The 14,583-nt window shown below is 42.6% G+C and overlaps 1 protein-coding gene across 3 annotated transcripts in view; it reads left to right on the top strand.

Annotated features, from left to right (window-relative positions):
- Positions 1 to 13,911, top strand: part of PLS3 (plastin 3) — a 55,304-nt gene extending 41,393 nt beyond the window's left edge. For all 3 annotated transcript variants that reach the window (XM_075053792.1, XM_075053791.1, XM_075053793.1), the window contains exons 4-16: positions 1,792 to 1,921; positions 2,374 to 2,506; positions 3,801 to 3,882; positions 4,547 to 4,712; positions 5,860 to 6,002; positions 7,477 to 7,572; positions 8,090 to 8,285; positions 8,955 to 9,033; positions 9,696 to 9,810; positions 9,929 to 10,062; positions 10,904 to 11,027; positions 11,627 to 11,751; positions 12,579 to 13,911. In XM_075053792.1, the coding sequence (XP_074909893.1) occupies positions 1,792 to 1,921; positions 2,374 to 2,506; positions 3,801 to 3,882; positions 4,547 to 4,712; positions 5,860 to 6,002; positions 7,477 to 7,572; positions 8,090 to 8,285; positions 8,955 to 9,033; positions 9,696 to 9,810; positions 9,929 to 10,062; positions 10,904 to 11,027; positions 11,627 to 11,751; positions 12,579 to 12,711 (1,656 nt within the window). In that variant the 3' untranslated portion in view covers positions 12,712 to 13,911. The remainder of the gene's footprint in view (positions 1 to 1,791; positions 1,922 to 2,373; positions 2,507 to 3,800; positions 3,883 to 4,546; positions 4,713 to 5,859; positions 6,003 to 7,476; positions 7,573 to 8,089; positions 8,286 to 8,954; positions 9,034 to 9,695; positions 9,811 to 9,928; positions 10,063 to 10,903; positions 11,028 to 11,626; positions 11,752 to 12,578) is intronic.
- The last annotated feature ends 672 nt before the right edge of the window (positions 13,912 to 14,583 follow it).

Genomic DNA, 14,583 nt, shown 5'->3' on the forward strand with positions numbered 1-14,583 from the left:
GTCTAACCTTCAGTTTTTTCTGTAGAAATAGGTCAGAATTTTTTTTTTGTTTTATTTTTACAAAAGCACAGCACTAATTCAGAGATACTGGTTCGATATAGATCCCTTCATCCTTTTTATACTCTGATGACTGACTGCTGAAAGAGTAATAAAAGTATTTGCAGTACATTGGGGGAGCTGTTTTCATGTCAAATATTTTTCTTGATATTTCTTAATTTATCTTCACCTTCTGTCCTTAATTGTTTTCAGACCCTCTGAACTTTTGAGTTCGGAGACAACTAGTAAGTTGGAGTTTGTTTGCAGTTTGTGAACACTTGCATGCTGGGTGCATGTTTCAGCTGTTGGTTTGAGCTGATCCATAACTCTAACTTTGCACTAGGAAAGAAGAAATAAATCTCTTCTGTCACATTTGAATGGTACCAATGATCAAGTAAACATGAAATGTCTTACAGGCAACTAAGCTATACAGTAGAAGCAATGGTTAGTTGTAGGATTTTTACGGACAGAACTGTTGCTGTTTTTTAACTCTGAGCACTTTTGCTGGGGTTTATGGTACAAAGGGTGACATAAACTGACTTGAAGTTGGGGCCGGTGACTTAGTGGTACCTCAGCATTAAAGCACATATTTTCACAGAGGGTATGCAATACCAGTAATTAGTCCAGCAAATTTTAAAATAAATAAATCTGTATCAAAATCCTGAAGTTTAAAACCAACCAACCAGAAAACCCAAAACTTTTTGGCTCTTGAGTCTTCGCTCAGCTCTAGCTGATCGCTGGGGTGAGCAAAACCTCTGCATGCCATCAGGAGATGGTTTAACTGCACTGGCATCATCATCTTGACTCTCCACCTCCTCTGTGTTTAAGGGATGGGGAAAGTAAGGGGTGACAGCCAGCAGGCTGGCCCTGCAGTGACACCTCTGCAGCCAGGTGGGCAAGTCCCCTCCTCTCTTTTTAACAGAAGCACTTTGTTCTGCTTTACAGTGCTGTTTCATTGCCTTTTTCTGGTTATGTTTCAGTATATGTTTCATTTGTGTTTTCAGCGTGGTTGAAACTAATTTCGTTAAGTTTTGAGGGAGTTACAGTAGGCTTTCAAGCCATTGAATGTATTTTTTTCTAATAGTGGCTCAGTGCTGTAGGACCTCAGGGCCACTAATAGTAATATACAACCTGCGCAAATGGCACGTGTAATCTTTCTGTGCTAAAGCTTCTCTTCTGCCCTCAAACGCGAGGGTGTTTTGTCAGCCCAAGCCTGCTGTTGGGGAAGGGGGAATCCTTATCTGGAGCGCACGTTGTTACACATTATTGGAGATTTGACTGTTACACACTTAAAAAGAATTGTTTCTTGAGTTGTGGACAAAGTGTTTTGTGTGAACTAAAGTCACAGTCACATGAGCATCTGGCTTACACAGAAAGGTTAAAATTGCACAACAGCTTCATCAACTTTGGTCCTGCGGAAACTGCTGCATGTGTACCTGCTCTCAGACTGCAAAGGTTTCACTTTTTTTTTTTCCTATAGTGTCTTGAAATCTACTTGAGAAGGTAAATGTATGCGAGGTACTTCATGCCTAGTGCTTCTGTTTCAACGGGCACTTGCAATATGTGTTTGAGAGAGTGGGACGACTCTCTACCCGCTATCCACGTTAAATTTAATACCACTACACCCTTGATGGGTCCTTCACATTTGCTGATTTTACTACAAGGTTTGCTTTAAAGTCGAGAAAAAATAGCTGCTTCTGTGGTCCTTTCATTTTATGAAGTTTTTCTTGTCTAACAGAGCACTTTAAATTGTAGATTTTCCAAGAGGTGAAAAGCAGCGATATCGCTAAAACATTCAGAAAAGCAATTAACAGGAAGGAAGGAATCTGTGCGATCGGGGGGACCTCGGAGCTCTCCAGTGAGGGGACGCAGCACTCCTACTCAGGTAATGCTCTGCCTTTCAGCTCCTCTCTTGGGTGAGTGGAGGCCGTACGCTAAAAATAGTAGATTTCTACTGCCCTGCCGTGTGCTATGCTTTTGTTTTCCGATAGCTGAATGATCTCACGTCAAGGTGAGAGCAGGACAGAATTAGAGGGTAATGCAAGATTAGCAGTGTGTAGATTAATTGTGTGCTTATTTGTTTTAACTGTGCTTGCTGTTGAAGTCCTTGTGCCACACTTGAATATAATAAAGTTGTTGAGTAATGAGTAAGTAACAGGAATATTCTGGTAATTGGAAGTGAAAGTCATATTTCTTTAAACTTTGTGTGACTAATAAAATAGTGTGGTAATGATAGTGGGGCTTTTATTTCCCTGGGCTATTGTACACTGATTCTTTTGGGAAAATCTTTGCTATGTTATGAAAAACCTGTATTAAATTTACAATTGGTTATCTTAGAGGAAGAAAAATATGCCTTTGTAAACTGGATAAACAAAGCCCTGGAAAATGATCCCGACTGTAGGCACGTTATTCCAATGAACCCAAATACAGATGACCTGTTCAAAGCTGTGGGAGATGGGATTGTGCTATGGTAAGTCATGATGGCTCCTGAATTAAAAAAAAAAAAAAAAAAAATCACCAAAATAAATTCCCAAAACTTAGGGGATTTTTCATCCTATTCTAGGCTGGTTTTTTTGACTAGTGTGTGTGCATAATGCTTTGACGTATAAAAAGGGCCTCAGTCACCCAGGCTTTCATTGTCATTGTGTGATGCTTCAGCTTTGATGCCAACTTCACAAGCTGGTATTTTTGTCTAGTGTTTTTGCTTGGTCTTGAGACTGAGTTTGCTGACGGGGAGAAGGTGCCTTGCAGGAGCAGAAGTTGTCCTGGTGCAAACTCAGCCTGATGCTAGGTAGCTTGGGGGAAGGCAGATGTGTTAAATAGCCATTTTCTTGGATGTTTAGACAGATGGTAACCTCTGCGGGAATGTTAACGACCTTATTAATTAACCCGAAAATGGATTTTCTGGGAATCCTCTTGTTGCTTTTGGTAATAGCTGCACAAGTTGGTAACTTATTTTGCTGTGCACTGAAAACAGAAGGCACTCAGGGCTGCTAAACACCAGCCACCTTCTATGTATGGGATTTCTTTTGGTTTTGTGTTTTTGGTTTGTTTTTTAAATGTAAGTGAATTAATATAGCGGAGAACTGGATCAGCCTGGAATTTCAGTCACTCTGTAAATACACAAAAGATGTTTAGTGGGCTGCCCATTGCCTTTCATTTGTTTTCTTTTTTTTTCCTTTAGCTTGCAATTTTTTTGTTTTTTATTACCCCAGTTTCAAGTAATTCAGGTCTTCAGGTGAAGACTGAACTGAGTAGGAAGTAGCTTATAATGTAAAGTAAAAACTTGCTATGTTTTCTGTTGACTAAAAGTTCATTGCGCTTGTGTGCTCCCCACTGAGCTCTCAAAGTGTTTGTGCTTTTTTGGGGCAGTTTTTTCTTGCCAGCAGTAGTACACCTTTACAATAGGAGGAAGCGTGTTGTCTTACTAGCATCTGCAGTGGATGTCAACAGAGCAGCGAGTCTTCGCTAGTTCAGTGACTGTGCTGTGAATAATTCATGTGCTCTTTTTGCTACAGTAGCTGAGATCAGTAGTGGCCAGTAACATGTTTAAGGTTTCAGGCTTAGCTATTAGTTACAAATACATTCTTGATAACGTAAATATTAACTTCTGATTTACACAACCTTGATTTAAAAAAAAAAAATACACAAAACCAAACAGGCAAAAGGAAATGTACTGTGGTGAGTATTGTAACAGTGCATTGAGTTTTATTGAGATTAAATACTAAATGTTGTTCAAATATTATTGTTTTTCCTCCTACCAGCAAAATGATCAATCTTTCTGTTCCGGACACGATTGATGAAAGAGCAATTAACAAGAAGAAACTCACACCGTTCATAATTCAGGTATAATACATTTCTGTATTTTTGCTGAAATTCATATTCAGATAGAATTAATGAAAACAGCACGGTGGCTCGAGGCATTATTGTGGAACTCTGGAAAGGAGTGGGTTTTATAGCTTGCATTTAATTATTAAAGGCAGTTTTGTACTGTGCATAGTTGACAGTGCTGTGAATACAGTTCAAAAGACAAAAATGCTAACTTAATGACAAAATGGGTAAAATGGCTGAAATGCTGTGCGCACCTGATATTGCTGCGGTGATTATATACAGTGCTGTCTTTTTAAAACAATATGGTTATTGACGTTGTCTATGAATCATTTCATAGTACAACAGGTTGTTTTTGCGAGGATGCCTCTGCATGTGTGTGCGTATAACGTAACACTTCTCTAGCCTTATTCTTGTTGACACCTCTAGTTGCAACTCGGAGGCTGAAACTAAATACCAGAGGCTGAAATTAAACCCTGGTGCTTAGTTCAGTTCTTATTGATTCAGCCTGCTGCCACCACAGCTCTGTTAAAACTTCAGCCGGAGAGTGGCTGGGAGCGTTTCCTCCAAGCTGCTGCTGTTGGAGCAAGGACGAGGGGGAAATCTCCACTTCGCTGGTGCTGGATGAAAGGCAAAGCAGCATCTCCCCTGGCTGTGTCTCACTCACCTGTGCTGTTTGCAGGAGAACCTGAACCTGGCGTTGAATTCTGCATCCGCCATCGGGTGTCATGTTGTCAATATTGGTGCAGAGGACTTGAGAGAAGGGAAACCCCACCTGGTCCTTGGGCTTCTTTGGCAGATCATTAAGATTGGCTTGTTTGCTGACATCGAGCTTAGCAGAAATGAAGGTAAGCGAAACTAAGTGATTACTTTTAAAGCATGAACATGGCGTTGCTTGCGCTGTCAGCTCCAGCCTCGTCGCTGCTTCTTCCCTCCCCTCCTCTCTGCTGAAAAGGGGGGTACTCGTTTTTGGGTTCATCAGGGCATGTGCCAAGCTGAGTGCTCTCCAGCCTGTTTATAGCTGTGAAGTAGATCCAGGCCGGGTGGGTTGTGCCATCCTGGTAATGTGTGTCGGCCTTGGAGAACTGGCTGAACACAAGTCTGTAAGTCAAGATGCATCTTGGCTGAAGCCTTGTGGTGAGAATGAGTGTGTTGCTTTGTGATGCCTCAGGCTGGGCAGGCTCTCCCGGCATGCTTCGGCCAAAGGTATGTAACGGTGTTGGGAGGTGGCAAAAGCTGCTTGCATCCTTTTCAGATTATAGTCAACTGCACATCTCCTCAAAAAAAAAAAAAGGGATTCAGCTCTTTGAGAATATGCTCACAATGACTTGGTTCTCCTAAAATCCTCCTTACTACTGTCAGTGGTGCAGCTGAACTCTCACTTCGTTCTTGGCAGTGCTCTCCCCTTGTGCTTGCTTGGTCCTGCAAGACAGCCTCCAAAATTTAAAATTTTCAAGTCATTCAAAAAGCTCTGTTATTTGTGCATGGGCTATCAGAGCACCCAGATGGATGGAGGGGCTTCAGTGTCTTTTATTTAAATTTCTCAATTGTGAAGTGGTAACATTGTTTGGCTTGGCTTGAAAATTCATGGCAAGGGAAGCAGCGGCCAGCTGAAAGGGTGCTTATTTTGGCTTCTCTGGCTTTTTTTAACAGTGCATATGAAACTGCTTGGAAGCACTTTTTAATTGAGATAAAAGTACATTTACATTTAGCTTACTGTCATCAGCTTAAAAGACTGCACATAAAATCCAGAGAATTTTGTGATACAAGAAAATGGAAAATACTTTTTGCACAGTTTTCTAGATCATTCATACTCTTCTCTGTGTAACAATTAACTCAGGAAGACTCCACTAATACCCAGATTATTTTGACTTGATCAGTAGTTGGTATTGTCCCCCCCTTCTTCCCCTGAAATATTGCTGCAGCTCTAATTCTGGCATGCAGGTTTGGCTCTTGAAAACTCCTTCCTTCCCCTCACAAGCGTTTTTCTTCTAGCACTGGCTGCCTTACTTCGTGATGGTGAAAATCTGGAGGACCTTATGAAACTATCCCCAGAAGAGCTGCTCCTACGATGGGCCAACTTCCACTTGGAAAACGCAGGCTGGCACAAAATCAATAACTTCAGCTCAGATATCAAGGTACTGAGAGCTCTCCTGGCCTGCACGTGCCTGGGAGAAGGTTGGGAGCCAGCCAGGGCTGTGTTTGCATGTGTAAATGAAGCCCTCCATCTGTGGACAGGACCTTGCTTAGCCTTAATACACTGGGCGGGCTTAACAGGGGTTTTATGGATGGTGTATTTAAGGTACCGCAGTGCTGTTCTCTCTTGCCATGAGGTTGAGTCCAGTGTTGAACTGTCTGAATGTTTCCTCCAGTGCTAGTGGGATCCTGCTGCAAAGCTGTTTCACGTTTTAATTGAGTAGGAAACTGATATTACTCATGTGTTTTCAAATGTTCTTAATCCATCTTTTTTGATGGAAATAATTTTTCAGTGGAATGTAGCTCACTCAGGGTGAAATGCTTAACTGCGTCCCTGGAAAGTGTGACTTCCACACACTCTTGGCAGGTGATGGCATTTAATCCAAAAGGTAATGGGCTGGAGAGAGCAGGGGAAACAAGACCTGTTATTCTCTACACTGGGCTGAGTAGAAATGGGAGCAGGGAGTCTTACAGCTGTTTTTCAGATGTGAGGGGTGGCTGTCTTCTCTCAGCACTAGTGAGAGATGGAGGATGGTGACTCCTGGTGAGTGTAGGGTTTTTGGACACTGGTTTCAGCAGGTTTCTGGAGTTAATTCACATGGCCAGCAGTTTTGAGGAGGAGAAAGAGAACCGAAGTGGATTCCAGGTTAAAGGACTCTTGGGGTGGAAAAAAAAATTTGACAAATGAGGTGCATGGAGACCTCAGAACTACCCTGTGTGCGTGCAAGTGTGCACACACACAGTCACTCTTATTTACAACTTCAAAATTACTTACAGCTTTGCTGATAGCTGTTGGCTTGTCTGGTGCAACCCATAGGCTGCCAGGAAATGCTTGAGGTCCTTCTTAGTGCTGAGGACTAAAAGGACTTGTAGTTGATAATTAATTACTGCAGCTATTTGCCCCTCCTGGTTTGTGACCATCCCTGGCCTCTCTCCTATAAGTTATTCTACCTAATGGGCAGGCACAGGAGAAGATGTTCAGACTTCTTATAATCAGCTTTTTGCTTGGACTTTGTCTTTGCTAAGCCATTCTCATTGTTGCTGTGGCAGTAGGAAGGGCTGCCTTGGGACGTCTGGTGTGGGGGCCGTGGGAGTGAGCAGTACGGGCTCCCTGCCTCCTCCAGCCATTGGAGAGGAGGCTGTGACACTAGAGCTTGCAGCAAAGGCACCTTTCAAACAGTTAAACCCCATAATTTTAATCTTAAATATTTCTAACCTTTTCTCTTTCTGTTTCCTTTTCTGCTGCCTGGATTTCTGCCATTATGCTCTCTTTTAAGCTTACAGATTTTGGTAATTCAGTAAAGGTACATAAGCCAATTATGCACAGTGACTTGTTAAAGATGAACCTGAAATGAATTGTTACGGTGTATTCACTGTTGTGCGGGAAACCTGAATTTTCTTTTTCATCCATTTCAGGATTCCAGAGCTTATTTCCACCTCCTCAATCAAATTGCACCTAAAGGGCAGAAAGAAGGAGAGCCTCTGATCGATATTAACATGTCAGGTTTCAATGTAAGTATTCAGGCTGTTGTGTCCTCATGCTGTACAATCATGCTGCACCTGTACCCTATAATTGCCCCGTGACATTTAGGTAACCTGGTATCTTAATTTCTAGGGCATGTAAAGTGTCAGTGAGCATGTGTGCACCTTGGGTATGTGCTTAAATGAGCGGTTGTTGCAGGCCTGATCACTACCCACCTATTAACATACGTGATTGAGATCAGTTGTGGTTTTGCTCTATTTGGGAGCATGCTGACTTCTGCTTTTGAACCACCAAGTTCAAAAAGCATAAAAGTTGGAAAGCATATAAACTTGGAAAGCACCTTGCTAGGAAAAATACCAAGACAAACCAGGACTATTACATCCAGAGCAGCAGGAATTAGTGTGCATGTTTCATCTCTTTGTTTGATTAGCGACTCATGCTAATGGATGGAGTTGTGACATTGCCCCAGGTAGCATCAGAAACTTCCCATCTGCTTTGTACCCCGATCTCTTCCATGACAGCTCTTGTCCATTGCATCCCTGGCAGGAAAAGGATGACTTGCGGAGAGCAGAGTACATGCTTCAGCAGGCAGATCGGCTTGGCTGCCGGCAGTTCGTCACACCAGCTGATGTGGTCAGTGGCAACCCCAAACTGAACCTGGCCTTCGTTGCCAACCTGTTCAACAAGTACCCAGCACTTACCAAGCCTGAAAACCAGGACATCGACTGGACCCTACTAGAAGGTGATGGCCGTATCAGTCACAAAATTAGCAGGAGGGAAATATCTAAAGTAAACACTTGTGTCACAAGAGGCTGTGCCCAGTGGAGGTATCTCCATTGAATTAACACCTATTGTTTGAGGCTTCAGTGCTGCAGTGGTTGTTTACTCATTTGTGGCAGATGAGAAGGGTACTTGACAGCCTGTTCAGCTTTCTGACCCTGATGTGGAGCCTGAGCCTGTAGGAGCACTGCCAGCAGCCTGTAAGTCCCCATGCCAGGACTGAGAATTTGGTTTTGCCATTTCCTGCGACAGGCAGGAGCAGCTCAGTAATGCAATGAGATGTTCATGGAAGCACTAATTCTTGGCAGAACTGGGATTAGGGCTTTGGCTGCCTGGGTCCCAGACAGCAGTTAGCTAATACCTGTGTGAAAGACCTTCCTGCTGCTTTTTCTTGTAGAAAGTGCAAAAGTCATGTTCTAAGGCCTGGAGAAATCAAACTGATATCCAAAACTAGATATCAGGGCAAACCTCTTCCTTTGAAAAAAATTATGGCAGAATAAAAATACCTTTTTTCTACTCGAAAACCTAACTGATAAGCTATGTTGCTCAAAGCTCCCTGCCTTGTAAGGTGGAAAACCCTGTGCAGCTTTGAGCTTGCAGAAGTTGCATGAATCTGTTTTCTCTCATCTAGGGGAGACGCGTGAGGAACGGACCTTCCGCAACTGGATGAACTCCCTTGGTGTGAACCCCCATGTAAATCACCTCTACGGGTAAGCGTTAGACTCTTGGGAGAGACCCAACTAGATCAGACTAGAGATGTGCCCCTACCAGTGTGCTGCTGCCCACAATGCTGAGCAAAGAGCTTGAGAAAGGGTGATGTAGAGAGCGGGAGATGCTCTCTGTACCCTCCCTGCAGTCTGTACCTTAGGGATTTCTGAGGCAGCACTTGGCACACCAGCAATTGGCTTTAAGGGCTGAAGACAGTTTGTTTATTTTCCTCTATCTTGTGTAAATTGGTACCCTGAGATCCCAGTACATTTATATATGCTTGAGCAACTGCAGCAGAGCAACTGGAACTAAATTCCTTGTCACCTGATTTTAGGGCTTAACTAAGATATCATAGTTAAGAGGCAAGATACTCTGGGTCCCTGTAGTCAGTGGAAAGAGGTGGCTACCTTTGGATTTTATGTAGCAAAATTCTTCCCTGGATCTGTTGATGACTACCATGCTAAAACCTGCTTCAGCTTAGTAGCTAGCTGATGTTAAGCATAGAGCATTTCTGCTGCCCTGAAAACTACAGAATGTTTTGAATTTTTTTCTTTTTAGGGTTGTTGAAATTGCAGCAACCTGTAGAGTAGTAATTATTCATGGTGTGACAAAGAGTGCATTTAAATCTTGAAACATTGGGCTTAATCAATGTTTTCCACTTTAGTGATCTCCAAGATGCACTGGTAATACTACAATTATATGAAAAGATCAAAGTTCCTGTTGACTGGAATAAGGTTAACAAGCCTCCATACCCTAAGCTTGGAGCAAATATGAAAAAGGTAAGCATTTCAAAAGACTTTAAAAGAAGCAGTGGACACTAAGAATTCCTATTTGAGGCATCCAGTCAAGTGAGTTTATTTGTGAGTGATTTTCTGTTTAAACTCTTTTCCTGTGTAGCTAGAAAACTGTAACTATGCTGTAGACTTGGGAAAGCATCCAGCTAAATTCTCCCTGGTTGGCATTGGAGGACAGGATCTGAATGACGGAAACCCAACGCTGACACTAGCCTTAGTCTGGCAGTTGATGAGAAGGTAGGACCCATCTCAAACATGTAAAACTTGTGAATGGAGTACAGAGTTTGGGAACTTTTTTGCTGGGAGAGCACTGCAGCGATGGAACAGGTCACGCAGAAAGACTGTAAAACCTCTGTCCTCGGGGGGGTTTCTGAGACACAGCTGGACAAAACTGTGGCAGAGTTGATCCTGCTGCACATAGGAGGCTGGAGCAGAGACCTCCGGAGAATCCGCTGGTGGATCTGTGAACATCCTGCTGACCAGGATCACCTCTATCTCACCTGCTCAAGTCTGGCCCACATGCAGAAACCCTAAGCAAGAACATTTACACAACTTTTATGTTCTAATTTTTAATTGGAAATTGAGAGAGAAACATTACAGGGCTGAACGTAATATCGGATGAAGTTGATCATCCTTTTTCTTATCTATTTCTGAAGAATTCTAAGGTGATACAAGTATATAATATATATGTGTAAAATAGCAGCATGGTAGCTCCTTATTTGGCATTAGAGGTCAGAATGCTAACTCATGAGCTGATCCACACCTTTCAAGTAATGTGTTACCCCTATGGAGAAAACAGTCAAGGGTGAAACAGTTTAACAATGTCCTGAGCTCAGGCACTTTTGTGAACTCATATTAAAGGACTTGAAAGGCTAGAAAGACTAAATGCTTTAACAGAAGTCACACTTCAGATAAGATATATGATTCTTTTTTGCTAAACGAGTTTAAACAAAACCCAAGCTGTGATTATGTGAAGACTTTACAAGCTGCCATGGGCTCACATTGCATCCTGCCTGCACGCTCAATAGGGCTTTGCCCAGACTCTGTGCCTAATCTTGTTCTCTCTGCTGGTTCTCAGGTACACGCTGAATGTCCTTGAGGACCTGGGTGATGGTCAGAAAGCTAATGATGACATTATAGTCAGCTGGGTAAACCAGACCCTGAAAGAAGCTGGCAAGTCCACATCCATCCAGAACTTCAAGGTGCAGGTTCCCCTCTTGCATCCAAAAGGAGAGCGGTGCTCAAAAAGTATTTCCTTGGCTGGAGGAACAGCAGGGTCATCTTAGAAAGGGGTTTAAACAGGACAGTCTGTGCTGGGAACAAAGTGGCTTCAAGCTACCAGAAAGGAGACATTTTAGGACCATCCATGGTGGGGAATAGCAGTGGGGCAAGAGAGCTGATGGGGTAGCTGAGGAGGGGAGGGTGGTTGGGCTCTGGGGCAGAGGTGGAGGCTGAGATGCTGGCAAGCATAGGGGCTGGAGCTGGCAAGCATTCGTAGGTGAACGTTGTCCCTTGGGGTCTGGTCAGTGGGGCAGACCTGCTGCCTGCACATCAGTTACTGCTTCATATTTTCAGAGCACCTGCAGTAAATTGGAGTAGTGATCTTGTACTATTACCAAAGGTGAAGCAGCAGTTTGGTTTTCCCTGTGGTCCAGCTGGGAATAATCACTAACACTGCTGCTTTGAAATCGCTTGTTTAAAGCTTGTTTTGTTGCATGTTGCAGAGGAGCTGAATTGAGGTGAGAAGTATGCTTTAAGGATTAGACATTCATCTTTACTTGTCTGTCCCTGTGTTCTCTAGGACAAGACTATCAGCACAAGCTTGGCAGTTGTGGATTTAATTGATGCTATACAGCCTGGTTGTATCAACTATGACCTTGTAAAGACGGGTCATCTATCAGAAGATGACAAACAAAATAATGCTAAGTAAGTTTGCTATGTCAAAAGCTGTTTTGCATTGAAAGAGTGCACCTTCTATGTGCTGGCCTTAAGCTGCAAGTGTTTTTACCGCAGTTTATTGCTGTGGTTTTCAATCCCTTTTAGACAGGCAGCACTTCTTGAAATCCAATTGCTGTCCTTGCCTGTAACGCTGGAGGGAGTAGTTGGCTGGACTCTCTTGCTTATTGAGAGAAACACAGAACAGCCCAAGCAGTTCTTAGCAATGATATTCTGTTTCTCACCTGTTTGTTCAGGCACGTGAAGTGCTCAGCCAGTGGCTGAGGGTGTTGAAACTGAGCCCTTGTATATCTCATGTCTTGTTGAATCATCATAGGTTGTCAAGTTTAGAGTATGCCTGTTAAAACATGCCTTTGAAATGTGTGTTCTGCGGCTATTCCACGGTGGCAGAATGACAGCAAAGTTTCTTGCAGATAATAGTCTCACTTGATTATTCTTAAAGAGCAAACAGAAGGGGAAATGTAAATGTTAACTGATTAATCCTTGGTTATACATGCTATCTATTAGCCCTAACAAATATTAATTACAATTTTTTTTAACTGTTGGTAAAGTGGGCTTGACATTCAAAGGTCAATTTGCACATTAAAGGCACTTTCCTCTACTGTGGAAAAGGAATACAGCAAAAAATCAAAAAAAATATATAAAACAAACAGATGTGGTGTGATTGGACTGTTGGACATCTTGAATCTTAATAAAGAGGATAATAAGTGAAATTGTGTTGTATAGGGCAGGAGTTGACTTGTCATTTATTGGTAGCAGTCTCAGTGCTCACCCACTCATCTTTCTGTGGTGAATAGGTATGCTGTGTCCATGGCAAGAAGAATTGGTGCCAGAGTTTATGCTCTTCCAGAAGATCTTGTGGAGGTGAAACCGAAGATGGTCATGACCGTGTTTGCCTGCTTGATGGGCAGAGGAATGAAGCGAGTATAAAAGGGTTGATCCATGTAAAGGAAAAAAAAATAACAAAAACCGAAATGCAACAAAAACCCAACCTGCCACCCTGGGTGCATGTGTAGCAGATCAGCTGTGACCACGTTGAAATGCTGTTGGCCTAGGAACTATTGAAGTTCAAAGGACTTTGTTTTGCTTTGCAAGACAAACTCTTATCAAAATTCTCAGGGAGAGGAGTTTTAACCAACAGACATGCTCTTTTCCCAAAGGAAAGTTTAACTTACCAAGTGCTCATAGAAATGCATTCATAACAGACCTGCATCTTGCAATACTGCTCTGGAGCTGTTTTTCACTCCATTATTTCTCAGATACTTGGTGCGTGTTTTTCTTACCCCTGAGAGCTATAAGGTGGTTGGTATGAGTTGTAATGGAAAAAAAAATAATGTAATTTCTATCTGCAATCCAGGTTAATTTCTGTCATACAGTCCAAGCATATTCTAGGTTTGACCACTTCCTTAACTTTGCAAATAAAGCTACAGTACAAGTTGGGACCTGCAGGCCAGCTCGCAATGCTAAATGAGAAAAGTGTAATTAGGAAGATGGATCTTCCTCTGGTATTCTTTGTACATGGTGCTTTTTTTTATACATCTAACTATTTTGATTACTTTACCAATAAAGCATGGCAGTTTTTTCTCTTGCTGCTTATAAAAAGGGGTTTTTTTGTTATTTTGTTTTGGTTTTTTTAAAGTTATACTATATATGAGAATACCACCATCCTTGGACCTCTCGCAGTAATGTATGATATCACGTTGCTGATGGCACGGTTACACCCGAGAATGGAAGTGAATGCATTTTTGTATGCATCTTGGTTCAGTTCTGTGCACCTAGAAAATAATTTTTACAAAAATCTGCATGAAAACTATAACTTTTTTATTTAAAATGCTGTTGGATATAAAACCATACTACATTGTGGGGAGGTTTGTGCAGGGAAGAGGCAAATGTTATAAACAGCAGGGTTCAATAAACTGAGCAGCAAGTGTGCTGGAACATAAAACTATTTTTACAGATAAAAGGAAGCATTGTCGCCAAAGAAGGAAGATGCTGTATCCATAGGATTTAATATTATCTTGCTTTGGCAAGCTGTTTGCTATATTTTGAGATCGTATTGCTATTCCAAGCTATTCAAAGTGATGTAATATGGTGGCAAAGCATTAGTTGAAATAAAAACATTTAAATACATGCTTCTCTCCTTATTTGCACAGACCCAGCATGGCAGGCTGTCCTCAGTTGCTTTTAGCTTTGCTTTGGTTGATGTTTTTGTTTTGCACCAAGATCTGTTGATCTGTCTGTAAGATACCCTAGAATCAGAGTGTGCTTGAGGAGCTCTTGTTTTTTAGAAAGGGCACTGGCAGTGCAGTTATTCTCAACCTGTGTTTTAGCGAAGCTTTGCCTTTATGGTAGCTTCTGTAAAACCTTGCTCTTGAAGTCTTGTGTGCCCAAAGATGATGTCTGTGGGTGTAGGGGAAGAGCCCCCTTAGGGCAAAACCCAGGAGGAGGAAGCAAAGTTGTTCCCTGTGTCAGGGACTTGCCATCCAGGCTCTTTTCCAGAAACCACAGGTCTTGGGGGTATAGTGGCAGCTGATATGAGTCTGGCATGATTTGAGTCTTGGGGGGCTGTGGTGGGAGAGGGGGTGTCCAGCAGCCAGTGGCCATTGGTGGGGGGGGGGAATTTCCCTACTCGCTGTATCCAGCAAGTGTGGAACAGGGCTGTGGGTGCTGGAGGGATGTGGTGTTCTCAATGCACCACTTCCTTCGCTTGTGCAGGCCCTGGGTGAGAGCCTGGGTGTCTGGTGAGCTTTGCCAAAAAACAGTGGCCTGACAGCGCAGAAGTCCCCAGAACCACCAGTGGCT

This window comes from Buteo buteo, chromosome 22 (assembly GCF_964188355.1).
Source record: "Buteo buteo chromosome 22, bButBut1.hap1.1, whole genome shotgun sequence".
In the NCBI taxonomy this organism is placed as follows: domain Eukaryota; kingdom Metazoa; phylum Chordata; class Aves; order Accipitriformes; family Accipitridae; genus Buteo; species Buteo buteo.